At 39.1% G+C, this 12,237-nt stretch overlaps 1 protein-coding gene across 8 annotated transcripts in view; it reads left to right on the top strand.

The window, feature by feature from the left end:
• Positions 1–12,237, top strand: part of ENOX1 (ecto-NOX disulfide-thiol exchanger 1) — a 362,929-nt gene that overhangs the window by 226,751 nt on the left and 123,941 nt on the right. For 5 of the 8 annotated variants that reach the window (XM_068182225.1, XM_068182219.1, XM_068182221.1 and 2 more), the window contains 2 exons: positions 253–387; positions 1,250–1,387. In XM_068182225.1, coding sequence (XP_068038326.1) covers positions 378–387; positions 1,250–1,387 — 148 coding nt within the window. In that variant the 5' untranslated portion in view covers positions 253–377. Of the gene's footprint in view, positions 1–252; positions 401–1,249; positions 1,388–1,703; positions 1,850–12,237 lie in introns of those variants that run through there. The other 3 variants (XM_068182224.1, XM_068182223.1, XM_068182226.1) reach the window with 3 other exon arrangements.

Raw genomic sequence — 12,237 nt, forward strand, 5'->3', positions numbered from 1 at the left:
CTACTGATAAGACCTAATTTGTAAAGGGCTTTTCAGTGGCCTGACAGGTTCATACGTGGTACTGTCTGTTCAGCAGGTGAGGAGGAGTGTTTGCTGAAATGCCACTGCAGAGGCTGTGAAATGTGTGCACAGTGGCTGGGGCTGCTGATCCAGAGGGAGTGGGTAGGAGCTTCGAGTGCTTCCCAAAGACATCGGTCCGTTGTTGTGCTCTGACTCTGGCACTTGGAGTTATTTCCATCTTTTTTCTTTCAGAGCCTAATGAGCTGTGTGAGGGCCCTGTGCTTGGTGATATCCCATCTCAAGATGCTGCTAATACAGTAGCTAATTATTCCTAACTGAAGAAGTCGAACAGAAGAAAAAGGATCCAGGGAAAAGCAATGGCTGCCGGTAAATATCTCAGGTTTGCAAAGGCCGTAAGAAAATAACCGGAAAGAGCTGATTTGAGGTGTGACTGGGGAGGGGAGAAGCAAAAATGTGTGATCACATCTTGTGTCTGGTGTTTCAGTATCAAGTATATTCAGTTTTCAGTTAAGGTGGCATCCCTTAAGTACCCCACCTGCTCCCACCCATCAAAGGAAGATCCGTATGTGGGCTCAGTCTGTTTTGACCATACTCACAATATTTCTCTTTTGGTTTTAGAACAAAACTTGGTATTTGCTATAGTGAATGGAATTTGTTTTATCTCTTTTTAGTTAGGGAATAATGCATTCTTAAATATTTTAAAAAATTAAAAAATTTCACCTTATGGAAAACAGTTATTTTTTTGGGGTGTGTTTGGTTCTCACAGGTTTCAGGCAAGTTCCACAACTATCTTTAAGTTCTATCAGAGTGTTGCAGGGCAGTTTATTCAGGTTGGGAGAGGCCTCAGATGGTCCCCAATCCAACCTCCTGTTTAAAGTAGGGCCAGAGATAGGGTCAGATCAGCTGTTCAGGGCTTTACAAAGTCGAGTCTTGAAAGGTGCCAGGGATAGTGACTGCACAGCCTGTTCTACTTCTTGACTATCTTCATGATGAAATAGTTTTCTCTTTTCTTTGTACCATTTTACATCTGTTGAAAGTTTCCAATGACTTTATGCTCTATTATACAATACCAAGAACTATTATCAATGATCTAAGGGTGAATCATAATTAAGAAACAAAACTAACTGAAAATAAACAGTGGTTGTGATACCTCATTCTCACTGAAAGATTTGGTTAAAAATTGTGGTGCATTAGCTTTTCTACTTACAGCATGTTTACGTTCTTGCAGCAGCTGATGGCTTGGGAAGTATAGCTATAGATACCACGCAGCTTAACATGTCAGTCACTGATCCCACAGCTTGGGCTACAGCTATGAATAATCTGGGGATGGTTCCAGTAGGACTAGCAGGACAACAGCTTGTGACAGGTAAGATTTTTCTTTTTTTAAAAACATTAATCCTTTCAGTCATGAATTCTTCGTGTCCTTTGAAAAAATATATGGAATGTTTTCTGAGGATATTATATTTTTATGTTCTGAGAACATCGCCCATGATTAATATTGCATACTGTGTATTAGTCTCTTGTTGTAGTAGGTATGTAATCCATATTATATTTTAACCTTGTGAAAAACTAAAATTCTCGGGGGAAATTGAACAGCCAAACCATCAATCTTTATGTTGGGTCAAGACTAGGAGGCAAGTCATGTAAGAGGAACGTTTGTTTTTGTTTCTCTGTTCAAGCAGGATGTCTTGAGGTTCTGCCAAGGAATACCCTGGGCTGAGAACTCTTGACTGGAGATTTTGGAGTTGTGTTAATTGGGCAGAAAATCATGAAGCTTGTCCAGTTCATATGCTCAGTTGATATTAGTGAAGTGAAGCTTTCCTGTCAGGTGTGTGCTTATTTACTTTCTGACTGGTTCCATAAAATTGAATGTCAAGAGATTGTTCTTGTTAGAATTTGTCATTTACTTCCCAATCATAGTTTGGGAGAGTGTTGAAAGGGTTCACTTATTGTAATACTCACAAAAGCAGTATTTTGAAACCAGCAATATTTTACAGATAAGACTGGACATAGCAGAATTTGTTGTCAACAGTAGAGGCCCAATTAGCTGGAAACATTAAAACTTCTTTGCTCCTGTGATGTAGAGAAGAATTATTTATATATGGGTGGGTGCCCTGTAGACATAAGCCATGTGCTAGGCATATGACAGATTCCCTCTGGAAGCTGCACTGCCACTTCAGCTTAAGAAGAGCTGTGTAATATCTGTATCAGAGCAGCATCCTGCCACGCCTGCGCCTCTCCACATAGACGTGGATGCAGTGAGCCAGGTCATGATGTAAATCACTCTGCTTGCCTCACCAGGGATGCCTGAGGATTAATTTTGGCCAAATATGCCACCTCCTGACACTGGGAACTGAGTGGAGCTGTGCCAGTTCACAGCTGATGGTCTGGCTCCGAATTACCTGTTTTACAGGCTGGTACAATAAGCTGCAAGAAAGCTGATTTATAACAAATCAGTCTCAAGCAGAGAGCTGAGCTGGTGGAGGCTGTGAACTGATTGGTGATCTCTAGCTTTAACCCCATGCTCCTGATTAAAAGAAACAAGCAAAGCTGTCCACTCCTTGGGATCCAATTCACTTCAATGCTTCTGTCAACGACTTGGATGCAGAAGCTGAGTCCACACTAAGTTTACTGATGATACTAAATAAAAGAGAAGCTGTTGATTTTCTAGCGGGTGGATTGGCCTAATAGGGAGTCTGGATAGATTACAGGGCTGGCCAATTACCAACCGTGTGGTGTTTAATCAGGACAAATGCCACATTCTGCACCTGCGACTATGTAATCCAGAATGTATGAGTGGTCTGGGAGAGAAGAGGCTGGAGTGCAACCCTGCAGAAAGAATCTGCTGGGTTTTGTTGATGAGAAGCTCAGAATCAGTCAATAGTGTGTCCTGGTGACCAAAAGGGTCATATTAGGCACAATGTAACTAACCACTCAAAAGAAGTGTTTTATCTCACTTTTCTCAACTTTGCTTCACCATGAGAGCTGTGTTGTAAGAGTCATATGAAAAATATGAGAGTGATGAGCATGTTCAAGGGAAGGCAACAAAGATGATGAAAGGGACTAGAGGGCAAGGCTTGTGAGGAGCAGCTCTGGATACTAGGTTTGCTCAACTTAGAGAAGAGGAGGCTGAGGAGTTGCTGTCAACAACATTCTAATGAAGGTGAGTGCAGAGGGTGATGCTGATCTCTTCTCTCTGGTGTCTGGTGATAGGATGTGGGGAAATAACTTAAAGCTGCATCAGGCGATGTTCAGATTTGTTATTAGGAAGAAGTTTTTCTCTGTGAGGGTGGTCAAGCACTGGAACAAGCTACTCAGGGATGTGGTTGTCACCTGTTCAAGAAGTATTTTGACAACACTCTTGGATACATGCTATAATTTGTACCAAGTGGAGTTAGGAGCTGAACTTGATCATTGTAAGTCTCTTCCAACTCAGAATATTTAATGATTCTATGTGTTGTTGGGGAAAGAACTTTTTGCATTTTCCAGTGGGGATTTGCCTGCAGATGTTGTGCTCAACTTGAACGTGATTACCTCCAACCTGAAAATAGTCACATGTCAAAATCACCTTCTGCTGCTTTCATTTATAATCATCTTAGTTTCATATGCTGTGGAAGTTTGCCCTGCCTTTATGTCTTGCTCTATTCTGTCTCTTCAGTTCTGGTGTAAATTTTGTCCTCAGGTGTGCTGTGCAATCCCTACATGGCAGCCCCATCTCACATGCAGCGCTTTTCCCCACAAGGGAGGATCTCCAGTGTCTTTTACCATTGACAGCCCCCTGCTGTAATTTCCATAATTATGTGTATCATGTATTGTAAAGATGTTGTACAAGTCAGTTCATGTTTGTTCAGCATTTTCAATGTATAAAAGGTGACATAGGTAATAAATATTAATTACTGATGTGCTGCCTGATTTCTCTACAGGTGCAGAATAACTTGTTTTCTTTCCTTTCCTTTCCTTTTGTTTTTCTTTGTTTTAGACTCCTTTGTATTTTCAAGGTAAATAGGTGCTTTGACACTTCATTATATTTCCCTAAGATGCATAAGTTTTTGACACTTTTTTTTTATTGCAGATCCATAATAGCAAAACTTCAGTTTGCCATGGAAATACTTATAGATTTATTTGCTCTAATATATTTACTGTATCTGTGTTCAGTGAGGGTTTGCATCATTATATTATTCAACCAAATATCTAACTACTCCCTAGCTATTTCTGGCTTTTTCATTTTTTTGCTATTAATCCTAGTAATGAAGTCAGCTTTGTCAGCAGTCACATACTGCTTTTGCTACTCTCATCTGTTACATTTCTCTGGAATGAAGCCATGTCCCTGTGCTATTTGTCCATCTTTAAAATTTGATGTTATTCTCTTTTTTGGGGGTTTTTGGCTTTTTGTCCCCAGCCTTGTTGATAGCTAGGAAAGCAGTGAGAGGTTTAGATTAAACTTGGAGACACAGTGATTTTTACATATCCTGCCATAGTCTGAAATGCGGTCTATGGTATCCACCTGTATCCTGACACGTCTTAGTCCTCTGGTCTGTCAGTGCTTAAAGGACTTATGCATTCATGGGCTTTCCTTCCCCAAACAGAGCAGTTCCTGATTGCTGTGCAGGGCATTTTTGTTCTCATATGTATAGAGTCCATATGATACTAAGTCTTTTTAGAGGTTTCTCAAGACTTTTTTCTCCCCAGCCGTTCTTAGCTTCGCTGCTGCGTAACCCGCTGGGATGCCTGCCTTGTAACATTAATGCTCCCCAGTTTGCAATCTGTGAAACTCTTGTCTAGCTCAAGAGTTTGCTAAAATGAAGCTTCCGCAACATCTGGCCAATACTCTTGTCTCAGCCTGGGATGACGGCTCTCTGATCTTGGTAACTAATCAATTTTAAGCACTACTAACCTTTTAATATAAATTTAGGTGATATCTGCACTCTGTTTAATTCCTTACCTCCCAGTGCTGTAAAATTGGATTTTTGATCTGGGCAAATGTCAGAACCTTTCATTTATAAAGATGGGTTCTTGTTAATAGTTCAATAATATCGCTCATGTTTGGACATATATTTTGCTTATAACTTATTCAGAAAGCTTACTTTTTCCATGTATTTGGCTGCTGCATTGCATATGCACTACTATATACATTTATAAATTATATATACATCATTCATACAATAAACCATAGTTTAATAAAACATTCGTTAAAGTGTTAAAGATTAATGTGGAATAGTTATGGGTGAAAAGTATTTTCAGTATAAATTTCCCCTTTCAGCAGGTTATGCTTTCTTAAAAAAATGTAACTTTTAGGCTGAATTTTCTCATGGTTGCTTTTAGCCCAGAGGAAAAAAAAGATCTGGAAAAGTTGAAGGAAATCTGTTAAACTGCTTTTGAATTATCCAGGCCTTAAAATTGCTGTTTTCTGTGCTTTGAGACTCTGAGAAAAAGGGTCAGGTGAGAGGAGAAGGTTAGTTTGTAGTTCATCTTTTTGTGAACTAAAACCTCTTTTTGCACTCAGCAAGTCTGATTCAAGCACATCTTTCAAGTGCATTCAAGTCTGCTGTTTTTTTAGATTTTAGGACTAGAAGAAATGCTCAGTGAACTAAGCCAACTGAGAATGTTTCATTTTACTTTTGCACTGGTACTTTTTAAAGGTAATTTTGATATTCCTATATTTAGAGTTCTTGCACTTTCATTTATTTCAGCAAATGCCATCGGGTAACCTGTTTTCTAAGGGAAGATATAGTGCTGAGAAAATTATTTACTTCTCTGGTTCAGTTCAGTTCTCCTTTCATTAATTAACCAGTGCTCTGAGAAACAGGAAGCAATTTTGAGGTGCTTTCCTCCAGATGACCTAAACATTTGTGAGTCAGAAATAGTGTATGTCAGAAAGTTCCCCAGCACAAATGAACCTGAAGAGTGGTATACAAGTGGTAATTCGTTTAGCCTTTATGTTAAGCTCATGCCCTATGACACATATTTGTCCTCTTACACAGTAAAATAACAAACCACAAGGGCAGACATCCAAGATAAAAGTTATAGGTCTGCCTGGAAGTCAAGGGAATGTCAGAAAACTGATGCCTTCTGCTTATTTAGAGAGTAATTATTAAGGCACATTGCTCCATAGGAGTCTGGCCAATATGCCTCAGCCTCAACATACTGAGATTTTCAGTGACACCCAGTTTTTGTATTTTTTTTTCCTGATGATAGTCTTTGACCACTTGTACAAAGTCCTAGTGAAATCAGAGACTAGGAACCTTTGAAGCCTAACATCTTGCTTACCAAAAATATAGAAAAGAACACCATTTTTGTGGTTTTAGACGTATTTTTTAGAAACTAGAGGTTGTGAAATATTAGGCACTTACATCAACTTTTCTGTTTTTCCATTTCTCTCTGCTTTCCCCACACACTTGTCTTTTGACCTGATTTCAGTGAAACATAGGAGCTGTCAGTTCCAATCAGGTCATCTCACTCAGAATTGTGCTTTTGACAGTGTTGGGTACCAGGTACTTCATAGGGAGAGATCCACAAGGCAAATCAGTGCTGAAGAGCTGCTCTCTCCAATGTGCTGTCTTCTTGATCATTAATAAATAGAATGAGGTTCCCCAAACTAGAAGTTATCTATCCAAATCAAGTCATAACTCACAAAAACTTCATTTTTGGAAGCAATACCCACTACAGTAAGTAGTTACAATCCTGAAACTGCAACCCCAGACATACTTTTTGATAGCAGAAAGATTTGTGAAATTTTGATCTAGAGACTCCTGAATCTCAAGACACGGGGTTAAATGTCCTTCCCAGGATTTTATTAGCTTGAGGCCTAAAAGTGTTTGGAGTCATAATATTCAGGCTCTTTTTCTTCAGAATGAAGACTGTAACTACAGGCAATCACTATATCTAGATTCCAGGCATGCTTTATTAATTATTGTTCACTGCAGGTCATCATATGCTGCCTAAATTGTAAACATATTCCTCACTGTTCTGGTTATGTACCATTTTTGTAACGTTAATGAAGAAAAATCAAATCAAGTAGAAAACCAAGATATATTTTATTATATTCAACAACTCCCCAAAGAAAGACTGTACAGGGCTGAAGATTTTAGGAAGTCAGCTGGCTGGAGGATTTTCCCAACTCTCACGTGTATACCTCTTCTGCTGTGGCCTCTCCATTACTGAAGGCTTAAAGCCACTGGTGGCCATCTGGCAGTCTCATTTCACTCTAGCCCTGCTACCCTGTTACCTATTAAAGCTTCCTTTTTCTACACTCTATTGCTTAGCCACTAATCCAATGTGCTGATGAGTCCATAACTCAAATCATCCAAGAGAATGCCTAACAAAACACAGCTTCCTTTTCTGTAATTAACACTTAACTCCTGCTATCTCATTATAGTCTATACACAAAAATTTTGAAGTGAGTCACTTGTATAATGAGCTGAAGATAGTCACTTTTCAAAGGAAAAAAATGCTTGAGGATCTATAATTTGTGACTGAATTTTAGCACTCTCCAGATGTAAGCTTTGGTGTGCTCAGGCAGCTGTTTGAGGCGAGCTCAGGTTCCCCTGCCTGTGAAAGCTGCAGACCACAAGAGCTGAAGAGTTCAGCATCCCCATGGCACACTAGTATTCAGTGTCTTTACCCCTGTTCTGAATGCTGCACTGGCTTGACATCTGGCAGTAAAAAAGATATCAAAAGTCTTAATAAACTCCACACCTTTCCATAGGTTTTACAACCCTCTCAAGGTTACAAGGTATCTTCAGAAGGCATAATTTCATTTCTTATGGCTTCCCAACCTGTTTTATGTGTCGTGTTTCGTTAACAAGTCAGCCTATGATGCGAAGGAAATGTAGTAAGATATGCTTTGACAAAAAACAAAACTTCTTAATTTTATTTTAGTTATTTTCTATCTTATCATCTTCCCTATAGAAACATTTTAGTCAAGAGGAAAAGATATACCATTCAAATTATCTGAATGACCCATCAGAATAATTACACTTGTATGAAACATACTCTTAAGGATTAGTGTTGCACTTACACCTAGATAAAACTACATATTTTTATTACCAAGACACAGAAGAACAGCAAGGGTGAGAGAGAATAGGTACTTTGGGAATCCCAGTATGTAGAGCCACTGGGAACATCTCTAAAGTATTATATACTCGTGTAACAAGTAGGTTTTTTTCATTGACCTGAAAAGCGCCTGCAGAGTTAATCACACTTTCTATCATGTGAGTGTTACTCAAGGAGACTTCACTCCAGGGGACATTAAAGTGCTAGGAACAAACACAGTCAGTTTACAACAGAAAAAGAAGAGAAAGATTTGACAGCCAGAGGAAATGTGGCAGAAACTCTTGAGTGCCTTTTGACACGCTATCAGAGTTAAGTGTGCCTCTTAGGTCATTCAAGTACCTCCTCTATATTAGACCTTAATTGAGGCCAGGGATGAAGATAATGATTAAAATCTGCTCGGTGCTTGAAGATAAATAGTAGTTTTTAACATGGTATGAAGGGCTGAATGTCCAAAGTAAACAAGAATGAGAGGTGAGCAGGGCCACATAGAGGGAAGTTCTAAGTGCAAAGCTTGTGTTGAATGTGGAGTGAAGGTTTATTTAGGAATATAGTATCCCCCTTTCTGCTGTTATACTTCTGTCCAAGCCAGTTAACAGTTTAAGTAAACAGACTAATTACTATTTGGCATACTTTTCTTAATGGTCTCAAAATACTGGAGTAAATTTATGATGCAAGCCATATTGTTTGGATGTTTTGGCATTTTGTTTTAGGGTTTTGGTTTTTTTTAATTCCTGGCTGTTGGTAATTATACCACTAACAATCTGTTTGGCATGTTCTTATTTGATGTTACAGTAAAGTAACATGAGGAAATATTTTATTTTTGCAGAAGTTTTCCTCATCTTTTATCTTGCTTTGGAAAGCCTCCATTCCTATTATTTTCCATGTGTTTGTTTATTCTAGACTGGAAAGCCCATGAGTAACTATGAGCATCCCACTGCATAAAGTAAGCCAAGAGGCTGTTGGGAATCATTTGCTACTGACTGTTTACTTCTGTTGGAGTATAGCTTTGTCTGCAGCTCTTTCCCTTCCAAGGATCCCAGGTTCTTTGGTCAACATGGGGAGCCCAGTGTAACCTGGGTGACATACAGTTTGCTGATGGAAAAATTTAGTTATTGTGGATAGAAGTCAATAGAAAAAGCAGATTGACCATTTTAACTAATCAAAGGCAAGGTATGAATACCGGGTTGCATAAATTCAGGGGTGAAAAAGGCTGGTTAATGGCAGGCTGCTCAAAGGTGAGCTGCTGAGCACAGTCGTGGTCTCTAGGTGGCAAAGGGAAGGTGATGCTACCTGAAACCCTTAGGCCAACGCTGTTTACAGGTTCTGTAAATGGTGCACAGGGGATGGACACAGTAGTCCCAAGAGGACTTCAGTCCATGCAGAGTGCTCTCAGGAGGGTGCAGATGGCACCGCCTGGGGCAGTCCCAGAGCAAAACTTCTTGGGAGGGGTAGACTTGAATACAAATGGATCCCAAGACAGCCACCCCCAATCAAGGCTATAAAACCCTTTGTTCTTCCCTAGTCAGGCTCTCTCTTTGTTTGTACAGGTTAGGTTGATGTTTAGAGCTTGGCCCCTGGAGAGGAAGCATGAGAAGCTTAATTTCTATGTTTTAGCTTGAGGAGAAGAACATGAGCATAGTTTTCTTTCCCTTCTGCCACCTGTGCTTCAAATGCCCTTTGCTTATAGCATGAGAACTGGGTCTCACAAAGAGCATGAAGATGCACATTCAGTTCAAGGCAGGAGCTTCTCTGTGAAATATGAGCAGGACTGATCAGCGTGAAAAAATGTATTTTGATGGTCTGCACTGAAGAAGAAAGTTGGGATTCACTTAGCCTAATCCCTGGGCATGTGAGGGAGTTTGTAACAGAATACTTCATTAATGTTGTCTTTGGTCAGATAAACAATGGATTTGCCACACCTTCCTGTGCTCTGGTGGTGACAAATGATGTTCATGACAGCAGCTCTGAGTAATGTCTCTGTCATGGGAAGCAGCTGGCCACTGGAGTAGTTGTGTTAGTGGACATGGAGGTGAAAGATAATTAAGCTTAATACATGCAATATGCTCTAACATGCTGTAGTATAGATTTAGATTGTATTCTGCCCAAATATAAAAGATATTGTGTTAGTGTAGCCTCAGAAATTTAATAGCTCTATTCATAAATAAGAACAGCTTTATCTGTCTTTCCCTGTTTTGCACGTTTCTTATTCCAATTATTCTTTTCCTAAAAATTTATTTTCTTGGCTCTAGCAGATATTCCTTTATAGGTAATCTCCTCCTCCTGACCACAATGCCTACATTATTTAGTAATTATTTGTTATTTCCATTCAGGAAAGGCTTAGAGATAGAGAGCTCTAGTAAGTTAAACAATGCCTGAATCCTTAAGAGTCAATCCTGGCCCAAATTGCACATGGTCTATTTTCTTTCACTTCGATAAACCAGGTAGGTAAGGGACTGCATGGAAACAATGGGATAATACTGATTGGCATGAAAAGCAGCAGTGATTATGGAGCTTCCTGTCTGTTATGTAGATTTTTATAGGTATCTTGGCACAGCGGTAATATGGTGCTAAGTGAAAAAGCAGTTTTAACTCTTTTTATCTGATATTCTGAGTCAGGCGCTGAAGAACAGGAAAGCTATTGTGCACATTAGAAACAGGCAGACAATTCCTACCTTCTCTTCCTCTTTGACTATGCTGCTGTGATATTTAGAGAATTTGGAAAAGGGAAAGGAGAGAGCTTTGGCAGCATTTAGAGAAGACAGCACTGTGGGAAAAGGTGCAGATGTGCTTAACGTCACCTTTTTTGTAAAGACCTAGTAACACAAGCTGTGTTTCAGAAAAGACTTGTCCAGACTGCACTGGAGGGAGAGGGCAAGTTGTATGCTTGTCCAGCACTTTCTCTTCTTTCTGATATAATTGTGTTTCAAGTGGTTCATTTCCCTAGCGATAAATGTGGAATATTATAACTGACTGCAGAGTTAAAGTTTTACCTTATTTTGAGCTCATCTGTCAAATGTATTTATCCCTTCTGTTGGAAATCTCCTGTTTCAGGTCTTGATCTATACTTGGACTTGCATGACTTAGACCTTTCCAAGAATAGTCACTGAAACCTTCTTTTCTGGCACCTTTTGGTAACAGTTTTGGCACTTTAATTAAGCATGCTTAATTGAAGTATTTTTGCAACATCACAAATTATCCTAAACTTTATCTGCTATAATAGGCAGTACCATAAATTAATTACATATTCATTAAAATAGCAATAAATTCACCAAAACAAGAAGACAAGAAAAATTGACTAGATTTTGTTGTCTGTTAATTCACACTAAATGCGTATAAACCCAAACACAGTGCTGCTGTCCTTTAATGTAATAAATGTCACAGCATCCTTTTCTTTCTTCATTGTGTTTCTAATACCTGTGTAACCTCCTAGGTCTTAGGCAAAGGTCATGGGTTGTGGACAGAGAGAGCTCAGAAGCTGCACCTGGATTTCAGGGCTATGTGCATTTAGCAGGGTTTGGGAGGAATCTGCAGCTGAGAAGCTGAGTAGCTGATTTTAATGAACTGCTTATTATAAATATTGTGGGACTCTTTATGTTATTAGGCAAAATTTGGTATATGAAAGAAAAATAAAGTACAAGTTTTTTCTCAGTATTCACCATCCTCTGTAAAGCAAGATATCTCTTCCAGTTTTTCCTACATACGTTGCCTTTTAACTTTGTGTCCTTATGTTCTGGTCTGTCTAATTACCTCAAGCAGATAATCAAGCTTGATTTTATAATAAACCATAGCTGGCTCAGGCTTGTCATGACTGATTTGTTGACTCCCAAGACTAAAGACTTTCAACCTCAAGACTAAGATCATTTCTGGCTGCAATTCAGGGTTTTAATTCTGAACTTTAAAATCTAAATATTGTTTGGAACATGTATCCTGTGTTTTCCCTTCAAAAAGAGAAAACTGACAGCGTTTCTGTTGGGCTTTTTTTGAGGGGGGGTTGTTTTTTGGTTTTTTTTTTTTTTTTGGTGGTGGTGTTTGAGTGGAATTTAAACTGGAATTAAGCTAAAACAACCCCAAATAATTTGATTCTGCAGAAGCAGGCTTGTAAGTAACCACCATTACAAAGGTTGAAGTTAAGGGGCTATTATATATTAATAGAAGTAACTAGTA

The sequence above is a fragment of the Anomalospiza imberbis genome, chromosome 2 (assembly GCF_031753505.1).
Source record: "Anomalospiza imberbis isolate Cuckoo-Finch-1a 21T00152 chromosome 2, ASM3175350v1, whole genome shotgun sequence".
Lineage (NCBI taxonomy): Eukaryota > Metazoa > Chordata > Aves > Passeriformes > Viduidae > Anomalospiza > Anomalospiza imberbis.